Source organism: Podarcis gaigeae (assembly GCF_964106915.1).
Source record: "Podarcis gaigeae genome assembly, chromosome: 3".
Taxonomy (NCBI): domain Eukaryota; kingdom Metazoa; phylum Chordata; class Lepidosauria; order Squamata; family Lacertidae; genus Podarcis; species Podarcis gaigeae.
The window spans coordinates 76580196-76595542 of NC_139680.1; the positions used below are offsets into that span (position 1 = coordinate 76580196).

The 15347-nt window shown below is 43.7% G+C and overlaps 1 protein-coding gene across 7 annotated transcripts in view; it reads right to left on the reverse strand.

Moving 5' to 3' along the window:
- NID1 (nidogen 1) overlaps positions 1-7970 on the reverse strand; it is a 54803-nt gene extending 46833 nt beyond the window's left edge. For all 7 annotated transcript variants that reach the window (XR_014562484.1, XR_014562485.1, XR_014562486.1 and 4 more), the window contains exon 1: positions 7636-7970. Coding sequence is in view for 1 of the 7 variants with exons in the window: in XM_083732194.1 (XP_083588320.1) it covers positions 7636-7842 (207 nt within the window). In the remaining 6 variants the exon portion in view is untranslated. The remainder of the gene's footprint in view (positions 1-7635) is intronic.
- Between the last annotated feature and the right edge of the window lie 7377 nt (positions 7971-15347).

Genomic DNA, 15347 nt, shown 5'->3' on the forward strand with positions numbered 1-15347 from the left:
CAGAGTGGCTGGGGAAACCCAGCCAGATGGGCGGGGAATAAATAATAAAATCATCATCATCATCATCATCATCATCATCACCCTAAAAATCAGTTTCAAGTAGCACTGAAGCAGCAAACCAAGTTATGTGCCAACAAACAGCCAAATTCTGTACTTGTATAAATATGCAACCCAAGCTAATCTTTAATAAAAAGAATTTTTAAAAATGTAAATCAAGCAAATTCCCAACATTTCTCTTGTTTGCATTACCTGTTCTGCACTTTTCTATATTTGTACAACTTCCTTTGGCTTTGTTAGTCACAGGAAGGTCTAGGAAGAATGCTGAAGCCTTATTCCAAACCGCTAACCATTTATTCACCCACTTCAGTGGCTTGAGCAGAGACTGCCCACATATTATATTGTTCTGCTATAATCTTTTCCAAACTGCTTTAAGATGTTATTTGATCAAAATAAAACAATAAATCTTTCTCAGCCTAACTTATTGTGAGAATATAATGGGATAACCCTCATGTATGATGCCAAACACATGGGAGGATCAATGGGATATAAATGAAATAAGTAAGTTGAATTTTCAGCATGATTGGTTCTATTAGAGTATTTCAATATGTTCTGAGAATGAGTGAAAGAGCCTGCCAAAAAGGACTTGTTTTTGAAACAATAGGACACTAGAATAATGAGTGGCTACAGCTATAATCCTAACCACACTTACCTACCTAGGAGTAAGCCCCCTTGAATTTAGCACAGCTTACTTCTAAGTAGACATGGCTATGATTGTGCTGTGAAGAACAAGCCCAAGGAAGAAAATAACCAGCAAGTTAAACTTTTTGCAACTTACTGTAAATGAAAACGTATACATTCATTACTGAACAGAATCAAAATCTTCTTATTATAAATTAAATTTGCAAAATAAACAATTGTTTCTTACAATTTTTGAAATCTTGGGTACATATGACATGCATCCAGACTAAAACGTGAAGCAGCTGCTCTCTTAAGAGACCGATTTCATTTAGCATTCTAAGGGACAGGAAATAATAAAACTCCTTTCTTATTCTAATAAATGAATATGCAGTTCAACCATGAGGGAATCTTTGTTTTCTGCACTTCCATTGATATACTTCTTTAAGTCTATCAATGTGATGTTGGGCAGAATACAACATAGCAGTCACCTCCTAGGGACCGAGGGGTTTGAGGGGATAGGAGCCCCCAAAGTTGATGGGCATTGCTATTCAAATGGTGTGTGTGCACACCACATCATGTGATCGATTATGTGGGGCTTACCTGGCCCTCTCCCAGTATTTTATTCAAGTTGGCACCCCTGGAATACAGTGAATTGCTTTCTGGTCAATGTCATTAGCACATAGCATCAACCAAGAGAGAAAGGTAAGCAAACAAAACCCAGATGCAACAAGGCCATCTACCAGTGCTCAATATGAAAGACTCCAGGAGGGAAGCATGTAAAAAGAACATCAGGCATCTCCCCTTGCCATAGCTGGGCTGCTTTAGTTTTGAACTGAACTAGGCATGCCTTCTGCACACAACAATAAGTAGGAATAGATGTATTTTCTTTGGTATTTGAGGCTGCCAGAGGTGTATGGGGTCTAGGGGAGGGGTAGTACCTCTGGTGGGGAACACATCATGCTCCTTCTGGGGTAGTTTGTCCACCTTTGGTCCCTACCCAGCACTTAGTGCTCACCTGTGGCATGGGACACCTGTTACACCCCAGGAATGCCTTTGATTGGCCAGCTAAATCAGAGGAGGGTAGCCGATGGGTCTCAAACTCTTGGTGAGTAAGGGATTTCCTCTGCATGTGAAGACAGGCTGCAGTGGATTGAGCAAATGAAACCAATAGTGGGGCCAACTGTCAAGCAGGCAGTTTCTGGATGTGCTGTAGAGGGAAGTAAGGGGCAGATGGGACTCATCAACCTGGGAAGGTGGCCCATCAAGGAGAAGAAAAACTCAGACCCTAAACCTCCGCTACCTTGTGGGTAAACACTACACAAATCCCTAAGATAGCTGGATGGCACTTTGTATGCCTCCTTCCAGCAACATACTGCTCTGCTTTCCAGTTGACCACAACAATGAGGCAGAGAGGGTGGGGTCTTTGCATCTGGGCAGCCCAGGAACTCCATATACACTTCCCAGGTTTGCGCCCCAGGGAAGTCATTTGGGTGCTGCTAACTCGGAGGTTTGAGTTCACCCCTGGAGGCACACTCCATTGTCTCTGTAGACAGACAGATGCCAACAAAGGAGGCTGCCACAAACAGAATGTATTGGTTGTGTCCAGGTGAGGCAAATGGAAGTGGGGAATATGGCAACAGAAACCATTCACCACCACGTCCCCACGCATGTGACAAACTGCTCACCAAAAAAGGGAGGAAGAAATGCACTAGCAAGCTTCCACACCAGCAGTTCTGCAAATGTATAATGGATTACTTTTAGTTATCAGATTTCCCACAGTAAAGGAAAATACAGATTAAATGTAAAACAAACATAGCTGGTATTTTGATGGTGATAACATTATGTGGCTACTGGTGGAGGGCTTGTTTGCATGAGCAGCACTAATTCCATAATAAACTCACATCTGAAAGCACCCCAGTAGAAGAATAATTACTCTACCAGCTTAACCCAAGTAAGGAAATGAATTTAAGGTCTGGTCAAGTATGTATGCATCTTTTCAAGTAGTATGAGTGAACATGAATTTAAATACAAATAAAACTGCCAGCTCAAACCTAGATATTCACATTATAGTCAGACTGCATATTATTAGAGAGACATATTTATATGAAGGGGGAAACGGAACATCACTAATTGTCTGGAGACAATAACAGCTGTAGAATGCACCATTTCCTTTTAAGGTATTACTCCATTTAATCTGACAGGACACACAACCTTGTGATATATTTTTTAGGATTCAGTACTTCTGAATTGCATAGATGGCTAAGTTACATTTATGGGATGTTAAGAAAACATGTGACACACTTTATACATAGTTCTGCCTCTATCAGCTAAGGAAATTTATGAAAGACAGAAGGAGGAGCAGGAAACAGGAAGGAAGGGAACGCAGGTAAACAATTCTGTGGTTTGAGAGAAAGCAGTCCAACGTTGAGAATTCTTGTCACTTCACATAGTGGCTCAGCAATAAAACCACAAACACATTTGTACAGCTAAGTAAGGTTTGGTATGGTTTCAAATTGGATGAGGAACCACATGTCCTGCATTTCAGGGGGTAGGAATAGATAACCTCCAGATCCTTTCCAATTCTATAATTCTATTATTAACTAATGCATGCTTGAGATGCATGTAATTAATATCTGGAGGCCATAGAATTGTTACACAGCTCAGTTATCATAGAAATCTCTAAGCTGCTTACATAAAAATACAACCTTATTCAATAAATTTTACAAAGGACAAGATTATGACAAAACAGAACTGTAAATCACAAATAAAACAGAACAGTGTGGAAAACAAAGTTAAAAATTAAGAGTCAAGCATCAAAGAAAGCTTGGGTAAGCCTACACATTTTAAAGAGGCATTTAAATGTTATTACTATCCCCACCTTATGAAATATCATTGAGAATCAGTACTATTGACATACCTAGGCAAATGGTTTTTAATTTAATAGGAATTTTTCGTACCCTGACAATTCATTTTAATTGAGACCGGACTGGCCTCAAATAGCCTCATGCTATATGAGGCATACATGGCATAATACCATGTCGAGCATATAGTATCCCTAGTCCCATGCTGTGGAACACTCTTTCAACAGAGATTCAGCAGGCATGCTCACATTTGACTTTCAGGTGCCTCTTGAAAACCTTTTTTTTAAAAATGCCAACATGGACCACTTATAAACACCAACTCCTCAAAAGATTCCACCAACGGTGTCTCCAAAAAATTTTACTACTACTATTAATAATAATAATAATAATAATAATATCACTTGGGGAAGACTGGTGAACAAATGTTCAGTGTACTGGAAGAAGTAACCAAACAATTAAACCCCTGTGTTGCAAACAAATATCAATAATATCCAAATGCAACACAATGACCAAGTCCAACAATGCAATGTCAATATAAACTCTTTATATACTATATACAGAACATTGAACAATATGAAATATGCACTCTCTGCAAAACCAAATAAACTGAAATTTTCTAAATCTCTGAAAGTCACAAATTATGCACTCTTCATGGATTCTCTTAAAAACATAGAACCAAATAAACAAGTCTTATAGGTCTTTGAAAGTCTTTATGACCACTGCTCCATAGCAATTGTTGTTATACAATTCCATTCACCATATAGATGGGTTTTTGAAGCATTTCTGTATCCTTCTGCTGTGCTTTAGAAGAATTCCACAACAGTGGGTATATCCGAAATCACTGTTCACTACGTCTGCAGACCACTTCGGCAGCGTTGGACGTCATAAAACAAAGCCTTATGGCTTGTTTTCACCAGATAAGAATCTGACCCATTGCTTATTTCAGAGACTTGCATAGCCCACAAAGACTTTCAGAGACCTATAAGCTAAGAGGAAGGCATGTTTGGCAAATCCTCACCATGATCAACTCCCACCCAGAAACCTATGTCCCCACTGTGAATGGATGTGCGGATCCAGAATTGGCCTCTACAGTCACTTACGGACACACTGTTAACACCATATTTATGGAAGACAATCTTACTCAGCTACAAGTGATCGCCAAAGACAACGACAGTTGTTTAAAAATGCCCCTGGAGTAACTTGTCATTTTAATGATTGACCTCTGTTGCTTTTAAATATTTTAACATTGTAGTACACCGCCCTGAAATTTTGCAAGAAGACGGTATATATACATGCTAAATAAATAAATAAATGAAATTATAGTTTGTGTTCATTTGCTTGGGTTTTTATTCTGTCCCACCCAATCCCAAAAGCACAGAGCAGATTACAATTTCCTTGAAACCATTTTCTAAATAAGATAGCCTCAGGAGAAGAACATGTTTCACAAGCCATCTTCTCGAATCAGATTGGTGTAGAGTTAATTTCACTGAAAAAGCAGAAAGCCAAACTAAATATTATTATCCCATATACTGCAATGTATTATATCTGATAGCATCCTTACAGTTAAACTCTTGCCTGGTCACCACAAGCAACAAGGAACTGCATCCAGTGAAGTGAACAGGCTGCCGGAGGGGACACCAAATGTTCTGTTTCTCCTCTGCAAGACCACTTTGGTTCTTACTTATAGGAAGGAGTGGCAAAAGAGGGATGGAACATGTCATTCCTCCCAGTCCCATTTTGTGGCTTGAGGCAAAATGGGATGTGCCACCCCGCTTTGCCATGCCACCTCCATGCCACCCAACTCTGCTGACACCACCACCATGCCATACACTGGCACCGCCGCTGCCCCACCTGCCACCAACATTGGAGCTGATATCCAGTAAGACCTCAAATTGGTGCCACTGCTTCTCCACCAGTGGCAGAGGTGGTGGCAGCTGCTTCACTCCACTTCATGGGTGGGCCTGCCCTGATCCTTCCTATACTAATGCATCTCATGAGCAAAAAAAACCAGGCTAATAAAATTTATGAGGTTATTGCCAAAGCTGCTTGCTACTATGATAGAAATATTGGTAGCTATACTGGCATTGTGCGGCATAGTATGATTTTGTATTCCAGTTCTTGGAATACAGTTCTTCTTTATTTAATAGACTGATATACTGCCCTACAATTTGAATTTTTCAGGGCAGTTCACGAAATTGCATCTGTACACAATAATGAGTAAAATAACGAACAATAAAGCAACGCTTAAGGGCACCATCAAACTTTAGAGCTGTGATGTAAAAAGGCTTTGTAAAACAGAAGAGTATTCACGTGGCATCACCCAGAAGATAGCAATGCAGGCGTTAGGCAAGCCACCATTTTGCAGGGTGACACAACCAAAAAAGCCCTGGGTCCACTCACCCCTGACTCACTTCACTTGGCAGGGATATCCAGATTCAGAGAAGGACGTGTGACACTGACCTTAATATCAGGCATGTTGATATGGGGAAGATGGTCTTTCAAGTACCTAGATCCTAAACCATATAGAGCTTTAAAAGGTAAGCACCAGCCTATGGTGTACCAATAAAAAATAATGTGCATTCAGATGGCACAGCATTTCAAGGATGTGCAGACATGAATTTTATGCTCATGCATTTCTACTCTCCCCACCTTCTTCCCTTGCACAGAGTGTCAGTTAAGTTCTGATCTTATTCTCAACAAACGATACATTGCCAGTTTGTCAGACCAGGCAAAAAACTATGGCTTGCACTTTCCAGCAAACTCGATTACAGTCAGCCTGGTTTGCAGGCAAACACAAATAATGGTCTGCCTGTTCAGGCTAACTAGCAAACAAGGACCAGAATTTACTAACTGCTACATGTAAGAGGAGGAAATTTGTGCCTAGCTGTTCTTGTGTCAACTATGGTTTGGCATTGTACTTCACCACAGCCACACTATTCAAAGCATTTCAGTGTGTCTGGCCTTTTAAATAAGCCAAATTAAGATGAAAACATACTGAAATACCTCACAATTCTGGAAGAATATAAGGAAAGCAACCCCTACTGTAATGAAAAAGTGTAAAGTAAGGAGTGAGAAAATAAACCATTGCAGAATTCAGCAGAACAGAACCACCATGCACTAAATCCTTGGCTGACAGAAAGAATGCCAATTTACTTAGAACAGAATCTGACCCTTTGTACTCAGCTATAGGGCCACAATTTTATTTGCATGACCTATAGTTCAGTGGAATAAACTGCTGAAACCCAGGCAACAACCCCTCATTGAGCAGGGACGGCAAGTCCTGGAAAGGACAAATCCCATCTGCTTTCTATTTTGTTTGGAATTAGCAAAAATCTAGTCGAGTTGCCAAAATGGTTCTGGACAGTTCCTCCCCTTCCCACCCAGCAACCCTCTCCTTGACCTGCTCCTGCACAACTGCTTCTCCTCCTCCTGAAATAAGCCGTTTGTCAGGAGCTGCCAGCTGCCCCCCGTTTTCAATAGGGGCTCAACTCTTAACGACACAATGTCCCTCCGGCGGCACCACCACGCGGGGAATTCCTGGGCTTGAAAAGCCCCCCCCCCCCCCCGCTGCAAGAGAATTTACAGGCGCGAGTGGAGGGAAATGCCTTTTGTCTCAATAACTTTTATGGGGAAAACCTACATGCCGCGGCTTCATTTGCGCTTGGTCTTTCCCCCTGGCGTCGCTTTTGCAGTCATGAGGCTCAACCCGCAGAGGTCTAAATTACAAAGGAGTCACGCGGAGGGGCGGCGGCGCCTCTGAGCATAGGCAGAAGGCGCCCCTCTTGTCGGGGAAGCCACATTGGGAAAGGAGAGGACCCAGCAATTCCCCCTCTTAGGAATTAAGCAACCTCCCGCCACAGGAAGCCCTTTACCCCGCACCGCCTTTGGCCCCACTTGGCCGACAGCCTGGGCAGCAGACCCTCCGCCCCCGCCATTGCCCCACAGCAGTGACAGCAACCTCGCCTCAGCTGAGGGGACCTCCGCCTCAGCCCTTTCCCAGGCCACTGCCCCCTCTCCCGGGACTCACTCACTCGCCCGCCCCTCGCCCACCCCTGGGGGTCGCCCCCGCCTGCTGCTCCCCCCCCCCCGCACTCACATAGAGGGAGTCGACGCTGGAGCCGTAGAAGCGCAGCGCGGTGCTGAGCTCCAGAGGCGGGGAATGCGCGTCGTCCCCAGCCTCCAGCTCGGCGTCGCCTCGCTCCGAGCCGAAGGGGAAGAGGAGCCCCCCGTGAGGGAAGCCGCTCCCGGGTGCCGCCAGCGCCGCCAGCAGCGCCCACAAGCTTAAGCCCCGCAGGCTGGCCATGCTCTCTCTCCTCCTCGACGTCCGAGCGGCGCAGACGAGCCTTGAGAGCGGCGAGCCCTCAAGTTTTAAACCCCGCCGGGGCTGCGGTGGAAAAGAGGGGAGGGGGAGGCCGAGGGAAAGCGAAGAGAGGGTTTGAAGCCAACCAATCCGCGGAGAGTTCAAAGAAAGACGCCCTATCGCCATCAGAGGACGGGCTTCTGTCCCCCCCCTCTCCTTTTGCATCTTTTGCAAAGCCATCCAAAAATCCCAGCAGAGAAAACTTGAGCTTTGCTTACCCAATCTCAAGCCACCAGGAGCCAGAAGCGTTTCCCGCCCTTCGCAGTACAGTTACCCACAACTGCACTCCGTAAAAGCTTGGCTCTACCCTCCTCATAGCGTTTGCATGTACAAATAAAGAAAAGATACCCAGTAAAGGGGGGGGGTATTCATTGATACACCCCTTTAGCTACATAGACTAGAGAGTTAAGTGCTGGTGCCCTGGTTAAAGTAATTGGAGGCCAGGGTTAAAATCCCCACTCGAGCATGAAGCTCACTGGGTGACCTAAGGACAGTCCCAGGATTTACAAATCAGTCCCCTGACAAAATACATCTATTTAGTAAAGATAAAGGGACCCCTGACCATTAGGTCCAGTCGTAGCCAACTCTGGGGTTGCGGTGCTCATCTCGCTTTATTGGCCGAGGGAGCCGGCGTATAGCTTCCTGGTCATGTGGCCAGCATGACTAAGCTGCTTCTGGCGAACCAGAGCAGCGCACAGAAACGCTGTTTACCTTCCCGCGGGAGCAGTACCTATTTATCTACTTGCACTTTGACGTGCTTTCGAACTGCTAGGTTGGCAGGAGCAGGGACCAAGCAATGGGAGCTCACCCCGTTGCGGGGATTCAAACCGCCGACCTTCTGAGCAGCAAGTCCTAGGCTCTGTGGTTTAACCCACAGTGCCACCCGCGTCCCTAGAAAGTTGAAAAGTGTCCCTGGATTCATTGAAAAAAATCTGGCAACCTTAACTTAAGGCCAGTCATGTATCTCAGCCTAACCTACCTGGCAAGGTTGTGAGGATAAAATAGGAAGCGGAGAACCATGTACAATTATACATCACCTTGAACTCCTTGGAGGAAAAGGTGACATATTGTTGGCATCTGTCTGTCTTGGTAGACAATGCAGGAGTGCACCTTTGAGGGTGAAGTCAAACGGCTGAAGAGTTGCCACACCTGCTGTGGCTATAGAGACCAATACGTGCAACTGGGGCAGATGACGGGGTCCGGTTGTGCTGCTGCAGATGCACCATGGTGTTTCTTCTCCTCCCAGCAGCCATTCCTCCTCTGGTCACTGCTGTGGACACTAAACCAAGCTGTCTGTCTCCAGGCACTGTGATCATTTGCAATGGATTCCCATACTGCTGAGTTAATGGTGCCAGCCTTCATGTCATGTTTGCAGACATCTTTATAATGTAGAATTAGTCTGTGTCTAGTGACTGAAGTCAGCTCCCCGTAGAGCACATCCTTGGGGACCCTGCCATCTTCCATTCTGTGGACATAACCAAGCTAGCGTAGAAGTCACTGGGACATGGTGTGAACATGCTGGGCTTGTGGGCTTAAGAGCACCCAGCTTTGTTTGAGACCCTGTCCTGCCTCCTGCCACAACTGCAGCATTGTGATCCTCTACAAGAATGTAGGTGACCGCTATGACTGTAACAACTACTGTGGAATCTCCCTGCTCAGTAATGTGGAGAAAGCCTTAGTGCCTGTAGTTCCTTAACAGATTGTTTCAAGTTACTCACTGACAGGGCTTTAGAGCTCAGAGGTCAACAGTTTACATGATTTTCTCACTGCAGCAACTTCAGGAGAAATGCAGAGAGCAGAGTTATCCCTTGTACATCGCTGTAATAAATAAATAGTGTACTATAAGACTAAGATCCACTGTTAATTCTATAGTGAATAAGGTATATGGGTATATACACCCAGTTTTGTCACTGATTACATCATTAGATATAACTTTGATCTGGAAGATTTTGGATCCAAATATGCTCTTCCACTTAAGGGTTAATTCTTATCTACTTGCTTTTGTATTCTCCTTTGACTCCAGTTTCCTCTTTATCAGATAATCACAGGGAAATTCTGCGAATTCTGTGGTGGGTGGGTGATTAGGAAAGGATTCTGTCTCCTAACTACTCATGTCTTTTAAATTTAGCTGCTAGATGACACTCCCTCCCTCCATACGCACAGCTCTCTAACTTTGTAGTGGAGTTTTCTTTTTAAAAGCTGCTCTGAATAAATTACACTGCTTCTGGGTTATCCTACCTTTAATCTGCCTCCAACATTGGTGGGAGATATTTTCAAGTAAAATTCATATTTTTGACTTCTTTTTTTAAGGAACAATTTGTTTTAAAAAGAATAAACAACCAGACTATACTGTATCACTTAAGAATGGCTAAGTACATCTGCAATTCTCATCAAGTGGTCTCTGCTGCTCAACAATGGAAGCTTTATTATTTACAGTTATTCTGAGGGTAGAAATGCACTTATTTCTGAGCTGGTTGAAAATATGTAAGAAATGCTACAAAAATGTATCTTGTTACAGACAAAAATGGGCCTTGGCTCTAATTTACTTGAATAAAATGTGGCCGCTTTGCCAACTATAAAGAGCCCCTGTGCAGTGGCGTAGCGTTGGTTGTCAGCACCTGGGGCAAGGCAAGTAATTTGCGCCCCCTAACCCTAACCCTCAGATGTTGCGCCCGGTGCGCCCGGCCCCCCCTGCAACCCCATGCTACGCCACTGCCCCTGTGACCAACTGGGCACCAGCTGACTGGTGATTTGATGCAAGGATCTTCCTGCTCATAACACACAGCCACAGGAACAATGGCAGCATTCCATTCGCTCTTATGAATTCAGTGGTTACAAGCCTGGACCATATTCCAAGCAGGAAACCATTAAGGAGGCATTGCTAGAAGACTAAGACCTCAGAAGCTCACACCTGCATGTATATGGAAGCCTCAGATTAATGATCTCTTATCATATGATAGTTTCCTACTCTGTGTAGAAAGGGGTTGGGACAAGCACACTATTACATGCAAATTTTTGTTTGCCTTTGGAGTAGGATTGCAAATATATCCAGTAACTGATTACTGGAAAAACTGCAGGTCTCTTGGGACTATATTCCTTTAGGATGGCAAATTCCTTTGGAAACTGCTCCCACTCTACTACTACATGGTTTTGTGAGGAGTTTATGAGCAAGCCAATTGTTAAAATAAAATAAAATACAAGTGTAGGCAGAGAACAAAACATTCTATTTCACTTCTTTATAGTCAAATATTTTATCCTGGGATTTGTGTGGATTCTGAGAATATCCAGGATTAGATATTCTCCTGATCTCACCCAGACTCTGTAACTACTTCTACAGCCCCCTTTTGACAATGAAGACACAAATCAAACCACTTCATAAATGCAGACTGCTCCTCTGATTCCATTTAAAAAGGTCTCTGGTACAGGACCAGCTTTAAAAAGGTAAAGGTAAAGGTACCCCTGCCCGTACGGGCCAGTCTTGCCAGACTCTGGGGTTGTGCCCCCATCTCACTCAAGAGGCCAGGGGCCAGCGCTGTCCGGAGACACTTCCGGGTCACGTGGCCAGCGTGACATCGGTGCTCTGGCGAGCCAGAGCTGCACACGGAAACGCCGTTTACCTTCCCGCTGGTAAGCGGTCCCTATTTATCTACTTGCACCTGGAGGTGCTTTCGAACTGCTAGGTTGGCAGGCGCTGGGACCGAGCAACGGGAGCGCACCCCGCCGCGGGGATTTGAACCGCCGACCTTTCGATCGGCAAGTCCTAGGCGCTGAGGCTTTAACCCACAGCGCCACCAGCTTTACTATTAGGCAAAATGTGCCAGACACCACAGGCAGCAGATATTGAGGGGTAGTGAGCAGGCAAAGATATGTGTGCCATCTTGCAACCTACCTTGCTCTCTCCCGAAAGCTAGCTTGCTGTCCTAGAGCAGTGTTTCCCAACCTTGTGCCTCCAGCTGTTTTTGGACTACAATTCCCATCATCCCTTGCCACTGGTCTTGCTAGTCAGGGATGATGGGAGTTGTAGTTCAAAAACAGCTGGAGGCACAAGGTTGGGAAAAACTGTCCTAGAGTACAGTAGAGAATCCTGCCACATCACCAGTGCCACAAGTACCAGGCTGGTTTGCTTCTGTACACGGATGCAGTGAGGCCCCATCTTGTCCTTTACTTGCTGGGCTATGCCAATGACATTATCAACATGCATTACAAGGCATTTGTAATTAATTTGAAGTCCATATTATTTTCTGAATTAGTTATGAAACAGAACCGATAATTAAGCATTGAATTAAGTGCTTCACAATTGATTCCATCCATCTCTATCACCAGTCCCAATAAATATATATGGTTTCCAGACAGGATCTGCTTCTGTAATAATTTTGTCATGTCTCTGCACTTTCAAACCCTTGAAGCACCCAAATGGCCCGGGAGGAACACAAGCCCCCTCTATCTGTAGCAAAGCAGCAATCAGTAGATCACACTCTTAATAAAAGAGTATTGGAAAATACAATTAAAGCAAGGAAGGGAGCGAGGGAGGAATAGGACATGCCATAGAATTTCTCCAAAGATGTAATGATGGTATAAAATGCTTTCCTGACATATCTTATCAATTGGGTTACACTTTAACCCACAAGTGGAAATTAGGTTTAGATTTTATTGGAATCTGCAATGAGCTTTTGAGTATGTAGAACTGAAAACAAGTATCAGCTTGTATCAACAGAAAAATATGCATCTAACAGTACAGTATTTTAGTGGAGGGTGGGGAAGAGGGTCTTTTCTGTAGCTTGCTTGCCTGGGTCTGCACCTGAGTGTTGGCTACACTCAAAAAGATTACAAGACCAAGAGGATACATGTGTTTCCTGCTGTGGACTGGTTACTTTTGTTATCTGAAGTATGCATCAACTCAACACTTAAAACTTTTTGCATAAAGATCAAGAAGCCGTTTGATTTAAAGTATAAGATGTAGACAGTGGCAGGTTTTTTTAAAAAGTCATGTTTGACTGCCAGATTTTGAAAAGAGGCACTTCTGCATAAACCTGCACAATTTGCTGACCCAACAAGCTGAGTGCAACGTACCAGCTAACTGCGTACAGAAGCTCATTGAGGGGCTTGATAAACCCCCTGACTGGGCTGGGGGGGGAAAACACTTATTGGGGTCCTGATTTCACCTCCCACATCCCACTCAGACGCTCCCTTGGACCACCTAGTTCCAACTTCTCAAGCTGCATTCCGCTTGGTAAATCACAAATTATGCAGGTCAGCTGCAGTACATAATTCTGTTTTACGGTTTATACTGACATAATGGTTTTTAACATGATTCAACAAAGCTCTCAAGCACAGGCATAATGTTAATTATGTGCTACTGGATATGTCCACTGGAATAGTGCTATCGTCAGATTATCATGTATCTAGAGTCAGATTAAGAATGAATACATTGGACTGATTGGACGTAATACTAAACCATAGTATTATGAAAACAAGATAAGGTGAGCCTTGGAGCCGCCGCCTCCTCTGACACAGGAGTCGCTTCTGTTTTAGATTAACCACAGATTCCTAGGTCATCCAGACCTAGCAAACTATGATGAATCTGATTTATGCTTGATCAAAACAGGCCAACTTCAAACCGCGGGTTAAAGGTGACTTCTTTCAATAAACCATAGATAAGGTGAACCACAGTTTAGGGTTCTGATGCAACACTCTACTGTGGCTAGTCAAGTGAAAGCTTCTGAGCATTCTGGAAGAGGAGACTGAGAAGAATGCATGAGCCCAAGTCACTATGGCTTGTCATAATAACACTAAACCATAGCTTCACATTACATGTGAGCACATCCACTGAGTTGAATGCTAGAAGCTTTAGCACCACAGAAGTTCAGAAATCTGAACTCTTTCCCTCTACAGCTATTATTTGCAGCTTTAATAAGGAGCTTTAACTCTTTGGGCTTATCCACACTTACCTGTCTTCTGCTCTTGCCAGGCACATTCTGGACTTTAAAGCTCTGTGTCTGAATGCTCTCCCCCCCTTTTTTTTGCTCCAGAGCTTTCCCCACAAAACCCACTCTTTAAAGCTTAATTGGAGCAAACATCTCCAATTGTTTGTCATTGTTGGGAAGGCTAAGAGTAGTACAGTAATGATCTCTTGCAATATGGTTATCTGCATGCCTCATGTTGGTCTCTCTCTGGTCTAGATAGCTTTACCATTAACTTGTTTGGATTTTGCCTCCAGAGTCCCAGGTTCCCTCTGAAGTGCATTTCCTTTATGATAAACTAACTCTACTGTTTGCACAAGGAAGCGTCAAATGGAGAAGGAAAAGGGGGAGATAATCTTGATCACTCACAGTTTTCCGTAATGGGTGGTGATGCAGTAAGGGAACCAACACCCCCCTTGAAGGAATGTAGCATATGGCTGGCACCAGCAAAGAGTAAATTGATTTAATATTGGAAGCAGGTAAGCTTTCTTGTCCCTCCTGGGCCCTGGGTCACAGAGAACTTCCAGATATCAGAGCTATCAAGGGTATGGGAAGGTATTGTTCTCTTCCAGCAGTTCTTCTGGCCTAGTTTAGGGTTGGAGCTGCTGGAACCACATCCAAGATACAACTGAATTCCACTGGCTGTTGTCAAAAAGATGTTTAAGGTGTGGTCAGTCTTGCAGTCTCAGGATGTGTTTAGTATTGGCCTCCAAAGGTCACACTCTTCTGCTATGTGGGCAGTCCTCTGGCAGCCTTGTCCTGATTCACCTGTGCCCCCAGATCTAGACAGCTCACAGGCTTCACTAAATACCAGGGGCTCCAGGTCACCTTCGGTTGAGGAACCCTTCAGTTGAGTCATAACATCAGGTCTGGAATTGGGTTTGGAATTTGGAAAAGATGTTGTTTTCATTTCAAGGATGCACAGTACAGATTGACAATGATATAATTATTGCCAAATATATATACAGCTAAATTTGTGGCCACACATGTTAGTTATTCAGTAGTGCCTTCTGCTACATCTGCTATTAATTTATAATAATATAATTATTGTAATATGGTAGGTGGTATACATAACAGAAGAGGCATAATTCCTGCCTAGAGGGTTTACAGGTCATGGAGGTTTTTAAGCAGAGATTGGATGGCAATCTGTCATATACAATTTAGTTGAGACAGTGTCATTGACTACACTGATTTTAACAATGGCCCTTCAATTAGATCTTGCTTTAAAACAAAAAAAAAGCTTATGGTATTTCCTTTAGCATGATGTTGTCCAGACCTAAAAACGAGCCAATAATTCCATGAATGACATCTATTTATCCTTCCTGACCCCAGTCTTCTTCTCAGATATAAAGCAGTTCATTCCTTTTAGAAGCCACAAATCAACATAAACACCCACGCATGTCTTCCAAAATTTGGATTAGCATTCTCCCATAGACTATACACACTGTGCATTTGTCATAAGGCAATAGTCAAACATGAAAATCTGCC